The following is a 15,842-nucleotide window of genomic DNA, read 5'->3' on the forward strand; positions in this document are numbered from 1 at the left end:
AAAGAGGAGTTCAACACTTTCCCTAACTCTTCAACTACTCTCTTATCAAGGCTTCAAAGACTTGCTCAGGAAAGTACTGCTGATGATGATAACCAGAGTATCTTACCAAGAACACATTATGCCCTGGGCTGAAATACTATCAAAACAGTATCCACAATCTTCTTTTCCATGTGTATGATGCTTAGCAGGATGGGGATGATGGTGGAAATTATGGCAATAAATATAAACTGTATTTTCTAGAAACACTTTCATTTCATGGAAATACAATGTTAAGACCACAGCAAGCTAAATATGGAAATGTGAAAGTCATTTATTTTTTAAAAACCAGGCAAATACAAAGACAACTGAAACCCATATGTGAAGAAATTTCTGAAACAAACAAAATAAAAAAATCTCATCTAAAAAATCATTTACATGTTTAGGGTTCATATTAAAAAACATGGTCCCTAGTTCAGTATAGACATAGAGAAGAGTCTATGGTAACAAACCTGGAGGACAATTTCTGTAATACTTCTCCGTACATGACATAAACCGAACGAGGAAACCCCTTGAAGGTACTTCAGTGTTCAGAGGTTTTAAGACACTGGCTTTGATGATTTTAAAGGTAAGAAACAACACCAAACTGGCTTCCACTAGGACACGCCAGTGGCTTCACATCGGTGACTAATCACAGTGTTTCTCAATGTCCCTCCATTTGGGAGCAGAGCAATCTGCAGAGATGACAGTTTTTACACATGCCCTGTCACCTACACCAATATAATCACCACATTATCTTACGAAGACAGGTAGTTGTCACTAAACTCTCAAAAATATATAATAAGTTTTCTAAATTTTTTTTTTTTTAAAGTCCAGGTTTATCAATGATGAATAAAAAATCCATTACCCACTTTCCCACTTTCTTTAACTCTATTCCTGCTTAAATGCAAAAGCTGACAGCTTCTGATTGGTCGAAAGATCTAAAGGTTTTTGCTTTTTAGGCAAATTCAGATTCTCCTTTGCTTTTTCCTTCTCATTTTCAGTTTCATAACTTTCATCAACCACATGTTTTCGCTTCTTTGCTTCAGCTCCATCACTTGTAGTTCCTCCTTTGGCCTTGGAAGCCCATGCCTTTGTAAAAATATGGGAGGAGGAAAGATTTTTAGGCAGTAACAAAGAAATAGGAAGAAAATTATTTCCTTTCTTTTCCAGGTAAAAATCCATATATAAAAGAGCAAAATTTTTTTTTTAAAGCAGCATAATTAGCACTTGAATTGTTAAGCTAATCATTAAGGGTTCTCATTGTTAACAGATTTTACTTAATTGCAGAGCACGTTAAAAAATTTACATTCTACCTCTAATATTTCAATCTAAACTCTGCTTGTATTTAACCATATTAAGTGCAAAATATTATAACAGCAGCTACTTTTTAAAAAATGAAACTTTTTGAGATTATTTATAAGCAGTTGTAGGTAACAATACAGAAGGATCTCATGTACCAGTTTCCCGGTTTACCCCAATAGGAGCATCTTGCAAAACAAATGTAGTATCACAATCAGGGTACTGACATCAATACAATTCCTCTCTTTTTTATTTCTACTCCTATGTGTGTTGTGTATATTTAATTCCAATGTAGATTCCATGTTCAAGATACAAAACAGTTCCATCATTATAAGGATCCCTCATGTTGTCCCCCAAACCTACACTTCCTACCCAGGTCCCCACTCCTGGTAATTAGTGCTCTATTCTTCATCCCTATCACTTTGTCATTTCAGGAATGACATTTCAGATATTCTTTAAGGACTGGCTTCTATTCACTAAGCAAGAACCTTATGAAGTTCAGTCGTTTCCATTTGTCTCTTATTCACTGACTGAATGACTGATTTTTTAAGGAGGTTCCACACCCAGCATGGAGACCAACGAAGGGCTTGAACTCACAACCTTGAGATCAAGAACTGAGCAGAGATCAAGGGCCCGATGCTTAACTGATTGAGGCACCCAAGCGCCCCTCCATCAGTCTCTTAAATCTATTTTAATATGTAATAGTTCCTCCTTCTTCCACTTTGCTTCTTTTCCCGTTTCTTTACTACAGAAAAGGAACCCTTTGAAGCTGCAGAATTTCTCACATTAACAGACTGGATTTAAGAAAACATTTAAGGTTTACCTTAACAATACTAATTACATTTTTAAGTATTCAAATACACAATCACAACCTTTACTAAGTCTCTTCCTCTTCTGCTGTATAAAACCATTCAAATGCCATTTTATCTAATTCTTTAGAATTTCTATCCTCTTATAAATTCTTATAAAAAATGAGAAGTATGAAGTTGCCAGTGAAATTCTAATAAGGCTAGAGGTGGTTAAACCAGTTTCTAGCCTCCTCATTTTGTAATGCACTTTATTCTTAAAATCCAGTTTATCGAGGCAGGTATCTATTTCACCAGGTGCCCATGCTGTGTACTGTCAGCCCTGGGGAAGTGAAATCTGAGGATTTAACTGATATACCCTGAACATTCCTTCCCCTTGCACCAGAAAGCTGCTCCTAGCCCTCCCTCACATGGCAGAAATTACATGAGGAGCAATAGGTACCAGCCACCTGTCCTAATTTCCAAGTGAAAGGCTATAATAGAACACTACCTTTTCTCCCCAAAAGCAGTATTCTCATTTTGGGTTTTTTGGGGTTTTTTTTTTTTTCCTTAAAGTAAGCTCTATACCCATAGTGAGGCTTAAACTCACAATCCCAAGATCAAGAGTCACTTGCTCTACTGACTGAGCCAGCCAGACAGTCCAGTATTCTCACTTTGTATTCAATGTGTAGTACATTGAAGTACACAGCATTTTAAAAAATTCTTCTTAAATTACAAGAACCTTAAAATCCAAACATGTGAATTTCATTTTTACTTATTCACTTAGTTTGCTTTTGATTTAGAAGTAATGTAATTTTTCTTAGAGTAGCCTACTAACTTGCATTATATAGGAACTTATATACAGATATAAACAGTATATCTACCCCAAATTTAACCCCGGCACTAAATAATAATTATTACACACCCACGCAGTCAAAGCTGACATTTCAGTTATTTAATTCCCTCTCAACCAAGAGTGTACCAGAGTATCTGCAATTTCCAAAAACAGAAAAAGGGAATTATCTGTAAGAATTTTTAAAATCTGGGAATTTAATAAGATCTCAATCTCAGCAAAATTATCCTTACCTTCCTTTCTTCAGCTGACAATACTCTAAATCTCATCATTCCTTCTTTTATTATGTCTGCTTCATCTGAAAAGTTAGGATTGTCAGACAAAATACTACTTCTGTTTTCTTCTAGCCACATCTGGAACCCAGTCTTTGGCCTAAAATAGCAATTATGTGAAAAAAATTTTATACTTAAAATGCAGTTTAAAGTGCTTTATGATTTTTCAGGTTAGTAATGAACCATTAGTCTTTGCATACCTATATAAAGTAAGAGAGACACAATTAATTTTTTTTAAAGATTTTTTTTTTTGACAGAGCACAAGCAGGGGGAACAGGAGAGGGAGAAGCAGGGAGCCTGATGCCAGCTTGATCCCAGGACTCTGGGATCATGACCTGAGTCAAAGGCAGACACTTAACCAACTGAGTCACCCAGGCGCCCCGAGAGACACAATTAATTACATCTGTTAATATTCATACTACATATTACCCTGGAGACCATGGGAATAACGAACTGAAAAATCCTTTGTAAGATCAATTCAAAGATTTTACATATTTGTATTTTCCAAGTGGAGCAACCATGAACTCTACCCTTTCAGCTCTTTTTAGAATACCTACACACTCAAGATCTCCAATTCCCCTCAGCCCCGCTGGGCCAGTAAAATTTTTCCAAGTATCTTTGGTGGGTTCTCTTTCCATTTCCCAAACCAGCTATTTGAAATTCTTATTTCTCTCAAGATCCTTACCCAACCCCTCTCTGCTCTCATAGCTGACCTGGGAGTGGGGGTCCTTTCTTGTGCAACTATTATGTAAAGCATAAACACAGCACACTTGTCAATTTCATTAGACTTTACTTCTGACACAATTGTCTTTAGGTCATAAGCAAAGGTTTTTAACGTAAACATTTAATATTTACTGAGCACTTACTATGTGCTAGGCATTGTTCTAAAAGCCATGTATTACCTCATTTCACCCTATAAGATAGGTGCAATTACTGTCTCCATTCCATGGATGAGGAAATTGAGGCTCAGAAACTTGAAATAACTTATTCCAGATTACACAGCAGAAATCAGACCCGGGATTGAACAATTTGGCAGTGTGACTCCAGCGTCCCCATGCTTAACACATCAGCTCTACTACTGCCCCACACTACCCTGTAGCCAAATGGAGCCTGAATAATAAATTTAAGGACACAGCAAAAATTAGATGCAAAAATACCACAGAAAAATATTTATGATAAAATTTTAAATGGAACCAGAAAGACAGGATATAACATTATAGCTCTAATACAAATCTCGTTAAATATAAAATCTTAATTTTACTAAAAAAAGATAGGGAAGAATTACCTTTATGAGTAATTGCGGGATTTTGCCTAAACTTTTTAATTTTTAGAAAAACAAGCTATTAAAAAAATATTATTAGTCTGGCTAGAACTACTTGCCCAATTTTTGGAAATATCCTAATATACTTCTACTTTCAGAAAAATAATAGAGCAAATAAAAATAAACAGCAACACTAAACAAAGGTTCTTGAATTTCTAGAAATATTCATTTTAATCAAACTTGGGGCAAGTCTAGCTAATAGCTTACAATCTCTCCCCAAACAGCTATTGTTCAAGAGAAAAACAAAATCGAACATTTCTCTTCTGATTGAGTATATCAACATTTGTGACAAAATATTTAGTTAAGGGGTGCCTGGGCGGCTCAGTGGGTTAAGCCTCTACCTTCGGCTCAGGTCATGATCTCAGGGTCCTGGGATCAAGCCCCGCATCGGGCTCTCTGCTCAGCGGGGAGCCTGCTTACCCCCCTCTCTCTGCCTGCCTCTTTGCCTACTTGTGATCTCTCTCTCTCTCTGTCAAATAAATAAATAAAATCTTTTTAAAAAAATTTAGTTAAGCAGTGATAATTCTTTAATGAAATTTCATGTAAGTAAGTTTTCTGTATAGCTCACTGATAGTAAAAAAAAAATTGGAATCTTCTTAAATAAAATCTTCATCATTTAATATCTGATTTGAATTCAGGACAAAAATGGGAAAAATAAAAACCAAAGCTACTCCTCAGATTAAATTGGTTAACATGAGTGGCACCTGGCTGGCTCAGCTGGTAGAGCATGCAGCGTCTGAACTTGGGGTAATGAGTCTGAGCCCTATGTTGAGTATAGAAATTACTTAAAAAATAAAACCTTTAAGGGGCACCTGGGTGGCTCAGTGGGTTAGTATCTGCCTTTGGCTCAGGTCATGATCTCAGGGATCCTGGGACTGAGTCCCATGTCGGGCTCTCTGCTCAGCGGGGAGTCATCTTCTCCTTCTCCCTCTGCCCCTCCTCCCTGCTTGCGCTTGAGCGCTCTCTCACAAGAAAATAAATAAAAATCTTTAAAAAAAAGAGAGACCTCAAGAAATGTGGTAACATATTACACTGGCAGACAAATAGGATACAGGCAAATAAGAACTCTCATATTGCAGGAGGCACAGAAAATGATACAACATCAACAGAGAAAAATTTGGCAATATCTATTGAAATTACAAGTGCACATTAACTTGAAGCATACAGGAATTCATCTTATAGCTATAGGTATATGTGAGAAATGACATTCATATGAAGTTATTCTTTGTGCTACCGTTTGTACTAGCAAAAGACCAGCAACCACCTTCTGTCCACCAGTAGAGAACTGAATAAATTATGGTATATCCATTCAGTGTATGTGAAAAGATTAAAGAAACTCTTTATGTAGTAATATGAGATGCTCTATAAAAAATGTTAAATGAAAAGAAGCAAGGTACAGAATAACATGTATGCTACCATTTCTGTAAAAATAAAAAAACAGATAAATCTAAGTGTTTGAACATGCACAAAAAATATTGGAGGGCTATGTGAGAAATCTGTTGTAGTGACTGTGCAAGAGGGGAACTGGGTGGACAGGAAAGATGTTTACTCTTTATCACACTTTTTTTGGGTAACTTTTCACTGTTTCTCCCATGCAACTATCTATTTTAAGATAAACAAAAAAATTATAAAATATGTACAATTTAAAACACATATAATTTATCAGGGTGGATCTTATTAAGTAACATAAATAGACATTAATCAATATTTATGGCTTCCTTCCTTAAAGTTATGTGTTCAGAATGTCCACTAACAGTATCAATGTATTACTTGTAATAATCAACAAGAGGGTTGAGTAATTTTGTATTGTTTCTGTATGCCTTTTATTGGGATATTATATCTTAAGAATAATAAATTTATTTATGTACTGACCTTTGATTTTCAGTGCTTTGAGGAGACATAGCTGGTGTTTCAGATGATGACTTTTTAGGATGTTCTTCTTTTACATCCTCAGTCTTATCAGTTTGGGAAGTTCTTTTCTGGAAATAGGATGCTGCAGATGCCTGTAAAAACATAATGAATACTGCAACAAAATCTAGTAAGATATTATATACTACAATCAACTTTTGAAAAGTGTGGGAAAATATATGTAGAATTCTTAAACCAACATGTGAAGAAGCCCCCTGAAGTTTTCAGCTGAACATAAACAAGACTACAGACACAAAATCCCCTAAAACTACAAATTCCGTATTTTCTAAGTGCTGAATTTTACTATATGAAATGGAAAAGAAAAAAGATCTATTGTACTAATGACAAATCTGGGATGAAATACAAAATCTGCGCTGAAACCAGAAGGCAAAATCAGAATACAGAACAAGACTGGGGGGTGCCTGGGTGGCTCAGCTGTTAAGCATCTGCCTTCAGCTCAGGTCATGATTCCAGGGTCCTGGGACCAAGCCCCACATTGGGCTCCCTGCTCAGCGGTAAGCTTGCTTCTCCCTCTCCACTCCCCCTGCTTGTATTCCCTTTCTTGCTGTCTCTCTCTCTGTCAAATAAATAAATAGAATCTTCAAAAAAAAAAGATTGGTGCCAGCTACTACAGCATCATCTTTAAACAAAGATACGCATCAGAATCATCTGGGAAATTTTTTTTAAAGACCAAACAGATTCCCGAGTCCCTGGGCCCTGAATGTGTATGTATATATATGTATGTATGTTATATATATATATATATATAAGTATATAAGTATATATGTTATATATATATGTATGTATGGTATATATGTATATGTATGTATACATATATATATGTGTATATATATATATATAAGTATATAAGTATATATATACACATATATACTTTTTGGGGGGTGGAAAGAAAACAAAATCAGATTGGAGAACCACTACCCTTGCTAGACAATCAATCATAAACAACTGGAGCCTCCTGTCCCATACCTGAAAGAGTGAACAAAACAAACAGAATATGTGCTGCTTATTGTTAATGTTGGTAGTTGAAATTGTACCTGCTTAGACTTTGGCTTTGGAACTAGAGGCTTTATAACTGGAGACTTTTCATTATTTGTAGCTCGATTAAGTGCAGTAGATTTCTTGGATGATTTGTTCATATTGTCTAAAATATTACTTGAACGTGCTGAATTCACTGAAGTGGATGGTTCTTTGGAATTGGCTGATACCTAAAGAACAAACTATTAGCATTTTATATTTAAAGAAGAAAAAAAATCCCAAGAGATTAATTTTTCCTTAAAGTATGTCAGGTTTATATTGTGGTCTCACATTTGGAATTGAACACATTTTGTACAATAAAATTAAGACTGATACACATATTAAATATATCACATCCCCAAGGAAAAGAGGGAATAATCTTTCAAAACTATCAGTATAGAGGGGCACCTGGGTGGCTCAGTTGGTTAAACAACTGCCTTCAGCTCAGGTCATGATCCCGGAATCTTGGGATCAAGTCCCACATCAGGCTCCCAGCTCTATGGGGTCTGCTTCTCCCTCTGACCTTCTCCCCTCTCATGCTCTCTCTCACTCTCTCTCTCTCAAGTAAATAAATAAAATCTTTAAAAAAAAAAAAAAGATCAGTATTTAGAGGGTAAGTAGAACATATAACTCTTAGACCAAGTGTGAACTAGTGCTGCTTTCATCTGTTTTCATGAAGATCTGCTTTAGTCTTTAATGCCTCCAAGTCTGGAGAGTGTCATCTGGTAGTCTGGAAATATTTCTTTGTATAAAAATGTACTGAAATACATTTTAAATATCACTAGAAAGAGTTTACCTTGAAGGGGTTTACTCGTCCTTGGTTGCTACAGGTAACTGCACCTTTCGTAACAAAGAAACCCTCACTTAATAGCGGCAAAACATAGACTTCTGATCTAATAATAGATGGAATATTTTAATATGTATCGTACAAAAACAAATGTATTTTGCAGCTTTAAAACTATTAACAACTATATATGACCTCCTACCTCTTTCCAAGCTAAAATACAAGCTAGTAAATGGGAACTACCCCAACTTGTTAATATGAAATATAACAACCCAATATTCATATAGATCTATCCTTCTCTCCTATTACCATGGAAGAACGGTGACTCGTTTTAGCTAAGTTAACAACTCCTCTACTTGTGCCCTAGATCCCAATCCCTCCTGCTTTGTCAGGAAACTCACCCTATCAGTGCCTACACCATCTTTGGATGTATACTACTTTTTCCTCTTTATTGGCTACTCAAGTTTCCTAACTTAAACAAACAAAAACAAGCCCTCTCAACCCCATAGAGCCAAATTCGAGAGCTGTCAACAAAGCTATTCCCAGTTCCTCAAGGTTCATACATTCCCACATCCAAAATATAATGGCTTCCAGCCCTACTATCCTATAGAATCTGCTCTTGCTAAGGACCCAATAAAGTCCGTGTGGCCAAATATGGTGGGTAGTTTTCAGTCATCATCATTTTGACGCACTCAATAGCATTCTACATAGCTGAGTGTCCCTTTCTTTTTGATACTGTTTCCTACCCTTGAGTTCTGAGATTCCATGTTCCTATCTCCTTCCTCTCTTACCTCATTTTCTTTTGATGGTTCCTCCTCCCGCTCAGTGTTTAAATGCTGGGGATTCTCCACCCCCTAAGCTCACTTTTCTTCTCACTTTATATCCTCCTCCAATGCTCAATCACCCATGCCCATGATTTAAATTGCTATCATTATGCCAACAATTTTCACTTTATATCTCCCTCCCAGACTACTTTCCTGAGTTCCTAACCCAAACATCCAATAGTAGTTCATCTTCCTCCTATCTAAACCTGAGTTTCCCTAGTGTTTTCTAACCCAGTAAATGGTACCATCATTCATTCAAATATTCAAGCTGGGAAACTGAGTCATTCTGTATACCCTGAACTTTCATTCTCTCTACTTTCATTTTCTTCAGCAACACTTTATCAATTCTTCTCATTCTTTCTCCCATTAGTCACCACCACCCGAGTCTAAGACACTATTCAATGTCACTTGAGCTGTCTCCTTATGTGCATTCCTCCTCTGCCAGTGTGCACACTCTCCCTCTGCTTTAAACCTACAAAGGCCTCCCAGTGACCTCAGAATAAAGATCAAAATCCTTACTGTGGCCTCCATGGATCTGCATGATTTAGCTCCCGCCCTTCCCTCCAAAACCACTAGGTGTCATATTTCTCTGCCTCTGTGCTCTTCGCACTACTCTTAGTCTTCGCAAATGCTATTCCTTAAGTCACACGCCTTTCCCTTGCTTCAGCTCTCACCCACTTCAGCCTAGCTGATTCTTATTCACCTCTGCTTTAAACATTCCATGAGGCCTCTCTTGGGGTCCTGACAAAGCCCTTACCTCTGACTAGATTACAGCACACTGTTATATGTTCTTATAATACTCTGTACATGTGTTTACAGGTAATTTTTTAAAATCAAAGGACTATATACACATGGTTTAAAAATTCAGTTGATACTATGTAAGATTTACGCAGGAGTGAACCATGCATGTCTACCCGACTTCTGTATGTCCCACCTAGTCAAATACCTGACACACAATAGGCACTTAATAAATATTTGTAAAATTAGCAGTTTCACAAACAATATTTCTGATAAAAACAAACCGAGGGCAGAAGAGTGGAGGTGGGGGTGGGCAAAACGGGTGTATTTGAATAGATATATCACTTTAAAGACTACTTGAACAATTTTCTTGATATTACAGAATCACAAATATTTCTTACCTGACTTAATAGCTGGCACATCAGCAGAATTTGCACTTTTAGAAAATGGAATCTGTCCTATAAAATTTAAAACAATACATTGTAAATGAGGAGAGAAAGTTACTCTCTATAATCAACAATCAGCATAGATATATTAACAAAGCACTGGTATTCAATTTTCCTCAGCCAAGTAAAATAGGGAAAGCCACATAAATGAAATTTCTCATCCTTAAATTACCTTAAAAATGTATCTTATGGGGCACCAGGGTGGCTCAGTTGGTTAAGCATCCAACTCTTGATTTCAGCTTAGGTCATAATCTCCAGGTTGTGAAATTGAGACCCATCTGGCTACTCGCTTGGCGGGCAGTCTGCTTCTCTCCCTACCTCTCCCTCTGTCCCTCCCCCAACTCATACACATACTCTTTCTCTAAAATAAATAAATGAATCTTTTAAAAAAAATCTTGCCATGGTTATGTAATTCTGGTTCTTCTTCTTTATCATCAGATTCTCTGGTGTCCTCTGCATCTTCTTCAACTTGGTTTCTAAGCCTTGGCTGGCCCCACTCTGTAGCAGTATTACTGTAACTAAAAGACAATATATTATTCAATAAAGAGCTATACAGGGGCGCTTGGGTGGCTCAGTGGGTTAAGCCGCTGCCTTCGGCTCAGGTCATGATCTCAGGGTCCTGGGATCGAGCCCCATATCGGGCTCTCTGTTCGGCAGGGAGCCTGCCTCCCTCTCTCTCTCTCTGCCTGCCTCTCCATCTACTTGTGATTTCTCTCTGTCAAATAAATAAATAAAATCTTAAAAAAAAAAAAAGAGCTATACAAAGACCAATTTGGGGCGCCTGGGTGGCTCAGTGGGTTGGGCCACTGCCTTCGGCTCGGGTCATGATCTCAGGGTCCTGGGATCGAGTCCTGCATCAGCTCTCTGCTCAGCAGGGAGCCTGCTTCCTTATCTCTCTCTCTCTGGCTGCCTCTCTGTCTACTTGTGATTTCTCTCTGTCAAATTAAAAAAAAAAAAAAAAAAAAGACCAATTTAATATTCAGAATGGTAAAGAAGAATTTAAGCAACTGATTATTTCTTACCCGGCATTCAGCTCTTTTCTGAAATCTTCCTCTTCCTCTTCTTCTACCTGGGTTGCTGCCAATTCAGCTGCCTTCTCTACAGCCAGTTCACTAAGTCTTTGAGCCAATATTAATCTCCGGGAACGAGAAGCATATTTAATGGCTAAATTCACAGCATTTTGAGTCATTAAATCAGCTAGTTCCACACAACGGAATTCCCGATCCAGTTTACAAGAAAGCTAACTCAGAATGGAAAAAAAATAAAGCCATGTCAAGGAAACTTTTTATTTAAAAATTTTTAAAATTTATTATTATGTTCAATTAGCCAGTATATAATACATCATTAGTTTTTGATGTAGTGCTCAACAATTCATTAGTTGCATATAACACCCAAGAGAAACTTTTTAAAAATAAGAGAATGATACTAGTAATAAAACTGAGAAATCAGTTTTCTAGATAATGCATCTCACTGACTTTAAGAACCATATTTTTATACATTTTAACATCTCTGAAAGTGGGAGCATCTCACAACTGACGGTGGGTCAGAGTTTAATTTGTAGCAATTTGGGGGAGGCTTAAATAATGATGCATTTTACAATCAATAGTAGCTTAGATTCAATGAAATAAGGCTTAGGATTTCAGGCTATTAATTGCAAGGGAAGTAAAGACCCTCCTTTACAATTCAAATGTAGTTTTCTTAAACTTGTTTCACTGCCCACCCACCCTCACCCCACCCTCGCCAAATAAGGCAGCAAGTTCAAAAAAGGAATAGATAGTAAATGATTTATTTGTTATTACTTTGCCCAGAATTGTTACACAAATACTACTAAGTGAGTTTGGGTGGGGAGAAGTAGATTTAGCCATTCATTTTTAAGTGTGATTGTCTAAGATCTCCAACTTCCAGAAACAGTTACACAACTTCTAATTAACAACTCTCTTTTTCTTGCTCTATTTTTTTATATGTAACAATACAAAACAAAGGGCATTCATTTAACATCTTAGAAAACACTTGACTACTTTTCTTTTGGTATGAATTTTTACAACTCAAAGTGAGGCAACTCAAGTACAATGTAAGGAAAATTAGTACTTCACAGACTACTAAGGGTTTCCTAATTCATAGGGTAGAAGGATTATTTTGTTACTTAGACATCCCACATCTCATGCCTCAGCACAGAGGTTTAGACAATCACCTGCATGTCCTTTTCAAGGTTCCTACTATCACTCATCTATAAACAGTACTTCTTAATCAGGGTAGTACTCTGCCTCAGGTGACATTTGGAAATGAAAAGTAGGATTCTCATAGTAATGAGGCTGAAGTTCCAGCATTTGCCAGGGGGACAGGAATGCTAAAGAACTGACCAGTCCTTAAGCTACTGATATACTCTGTTCAGAAACACTGTTCCAGAGGAAATGCTCCTCCAATGCTACATGGTAAATAACCAAACGGATATTCTTACCTGTGCTGTGGGAAATAAGAAGGTTACTAGCTCCTACACCACAAATGACATTTTTATAAAAGGAACAAAACTTACTCTACAATAAGCTAATTAAATTTCTTTAATACTGGGAGGCACTCAGTTGGTTAAGTGACTGCCTCTGGTTCAGGTCATGATCAGAGTTCCAGGATTAAGTCTCACATTGGGCTCCCTGCTCAGCAGGGAGTCTGCTTCTCCCTCTGACCCCCCCCCCCCCCCCCGTCACACTCTCTCATTCTCTCTCTCTCTCAAATAAATAAGTAAATAAAATCTTTAGAAAAAAATTTCTTTAATACTATACTCAAGACAGTGTCACATAGTGGTGACAACAGTGAATACTACTGTTGGGCTGGCAGGAAGGGCTACTAAAGATGGCGAAAGTTCCCGCCACAAGACCTGAGCTCAGACAGGAGAACAAAGGCCCAAGCAGTAATCTGAGACCCCCGCCCCCGCTCCCATGGACCAATGGGATCCCGATGAGCAGGCGGGATATCCAAATAAGGGAAACTTCCAAAAGACCCCTGAGCTTCCTCCGAGACCCCTTAAAAGCCCCCTCCTCCCTGCCTTGGGTGCGACTTCCGCCACTCTGAGCGGCGGAACCTCACCCGAGGGTGCCCACCTCCTCCCGGCGCAACTTTCCTGGCTCCCCTTCTCCTGAGCCCTGAAACTTCGACGGAGAGCGTTTTTAATAAATCTTGCCTTGCACCCACTTTGCCTGGTGTTGTGTTTATCTCGCCAGAAAAAACTTTACAACTACCTTTTTCCAACAACATGATGGCTCTAGAGAGTATAAGGCTAAGTGAAATGAGTCACAGAAAGATAAATACCATATGATTTCACTCATATGTATAATTTAAGAAATAAAACAAACAGAGAAAAAAGGACAAACAAAAAAACTAGACTCTTAACTATAGAGAACTGGTGGTTACCATAGGAGACATTGGTAGGGAGATGGATGAAATAGGAGGAGGAAGTTAAAAGTACACATATCTGCTCATGATCTTAATTACAAGGTAATGTCTAAAATATTTTACTTATTTTTAAAAATATTTTAACTGCAACATCAACTGGAAAATAATTGAGTAATGTATAGAATTGTTAAATCACTGTATTGTACACCTGAAATTAACATAACACTATAAATGATACTAGAATTAAAATTTTAAAAATTTTAAAAAAAGTTTCTGAGGTTGTGGAACTTGGTGCTAATTCACATACTTTTAAGAAATCCAATCTATAGAAAAGTGCAACTTTAATTTTTCCAGCATATTTATTATACTCACCGCAAGCATTTTCATTAAAAGCTCCTGTTGTTCTTTTATTGCTTGATTTTTAGTGCTTTCTTCATACTCATAACCATTTTTAGCTAAATAATCAAGGTAATTGTGAAACATGATGGAACGCCAAAATTGTTCCTACAAAAGTGAAAAAAACAGCTTAGAGAAAACTACCAGCTTAATACCAGGCAAGTATTAAATATCTATCTTGGGGCACCTGGGTGGCTCAGTGGGTTAAACCGCTGCCTTTGGCTCAGGTCATGGTCTCAGGGTCCTGGGATCGAGCCCCACATGGGGCTCTCTGCTCAGCAGGGAGCCTGCTTCCTCCTCTCTCTCTGCCTGCCTCTCTGCCTGTTTGTGATCTCTCTCTGTCAAATAAATAAATAAAATCTTAAAAAAAAAATCTATCTTAAGATAACGGATTCTGAATTAAAATAATTTTTTAAATACTTTTTCTATAGTTTATTTTGTAATTCAAATTTTAACATGATACCAAACCTTAACTTCATCCTTTGTACTTAAAAAAAAAAAAAGGAAATATAACATTTTAAACAGTATCTTAGCTATCATTAATGCTCAGAGAAGGTGGTACTACTTTTTAAGAGGCTGGTTTACTTCCTATTTAAAGTAACTAATTACAAGATTTCAAATGACTTTTGATGGTACAGGGCTATGCCTAGAGTGAAGCAAGCCTGGTCTAAGACCCAATATTTATGGAGATCTACCCTCTCAGGCACTCACCCAACTCTGAGAGTGAGTGAGAGCCTTTACCCTGATGTTCATGCCCATTTCCCTCACAGACAAAAATCCCTGGACACAGAGATGGCAATCAGGTACCCTTGTGATCATAAGCAGTCACCCTCCCACCCTGTTACCACTATTTATTTAATCATAAAGTAATGAGTATTCAACACTGTTTATCAGGGAAATTTTTAAATGTCTGCATCACAGGCAGTGTATTATCAAATTCAGAGTGTCAAGGTAAGATTTCGACATACCTCCATTTGTCCTTTCTCTGTTGCAATCTGACAATAAGGAAGCTTAAAGGATAGTATAGCTACAGCAGGTCGTGGAAGGGTGGGAGGAAACCGAGAACCTTTGCAAGGAATGCACCTGTCAAAAAAAAAAAAGTGTCACTACAAAAACTCCCTTCCCAAATCATAAAAACTGATCTCAATGTCCTGGGATCGAGCCCCACATCTGGGCTGTCTGCTCAGGAGGGAGCCTGCTTCCCTCTCTCTCTCTCTGCCTCCCTCTCTGCCTACTTGTGATCTCTCTCTCTGTGTCAAATAAATAAAATCTTTAAAAAATAGAATAAAATAAAATACAGCAGCTATGCCATAAATAGTTTTCAAGGGATCCATGTTATAAAACAGATCACCCAAGATGAAATACTGATGAAGCATTTCCTTTTATTTATCAGTTTGGGAATACTTGGTACTGCTGGTAGAAAGTGTCAAATAAGAGAAAAAGACAGTGATATGTCCAATAGAGATAAGTATCTACTACTAGATATTGGTAAAGTGAAGCAGAAAATCCAGTATATACCTGGTTATAATATATACCTGCTCTGCTAAATCAGTGGTTGCCTTATGAGATAATAAATAGCTCAGTGGTGAGAGCTTTGTCTAAACCTTTTCTGATTAGGATATGAAAGTATTTAAAGATGCCCATCGGTATGAATAGTAATGCAATTCATTAATTAAAAAGCATTCATTAATCACAGAGTGACATACGCATGTAGAATACCCTTTCAACTTATGTACTCCAAATTATTTATAAGAAAACCACTGGAAAACCTTGCTC

At 37.2% G+C, this 15,842-nt stretch overlaps 1 protein-coding gene across 4 annotated transcripts in view; it reads right to left on the bottom strand.

Annotated features, from left to right (window-relative positions):
* Positions 1-290: 290 nt before the first annotated feature.
* The window catches only part of WDHD1 (WD repeat and HMG-box DNA binding protein 1), a 65,322-nt gene continuing 49,770 nt past the window's right edge, over positions 291-15,842 (bottom strand). For all 4 annotated transcript variants that reach the window (XM_059373247.1, XM_059373246.1, XM_059373249.1 and 1 more), the window contains 10 exons: positions 15,035-15,149; positions 14,043-14,174; positions 11,306-11,523; positions 10,683-10,801; positions 10,239-10,295; positions 8,288-8,331; positions 7,512-7,682; positions 6,421-6,551; positions 3,189-3,327; positions 291-1,107 (listed from right to left, as the gene is read on the bottom strand). In XM_059373247.1, the coding sequence (XP_059229230.1) occupies positions 907-1,107; positions 3,189-3,327; positions 6,421-6,551; positions 7,512-7,682; positions 8,288-8,331; positions 10,239-10,295; positions 10,683-10,801; positions 11,306-11,523; positions 14,043-14,174; positions 15,035-15,149 (1,327 nt within the window). In that variant the 3' untranslated portion in view covers positions 291-906. The remainder of the gene's footprint in view (positions 1,108-3,188; positions 3,328-6,420; positions 6,552-7,511; positions 7,683-8,287; positions 8,332-10,238; positions 10,296-10,682; positions 10,802-11,305; positions 11,524-14,042; positions 14,175-15,034; positions 15,150-15,842) is intronic.

Source organism: Mustela nigripes, chromosome 13 (genome assembly GCF_022355385.1).
Source record: "Mustela nigripes isolate SB6536 chromosome 13, MUSNIG.SB6536, whole genome shotgun sequence".
Taxonomy (NCBI): Eukaryota; Metazoa; Chordata; class Mammalia; order Carnivora; family Mustelidae; genus Mustela; species Mustela nigripes.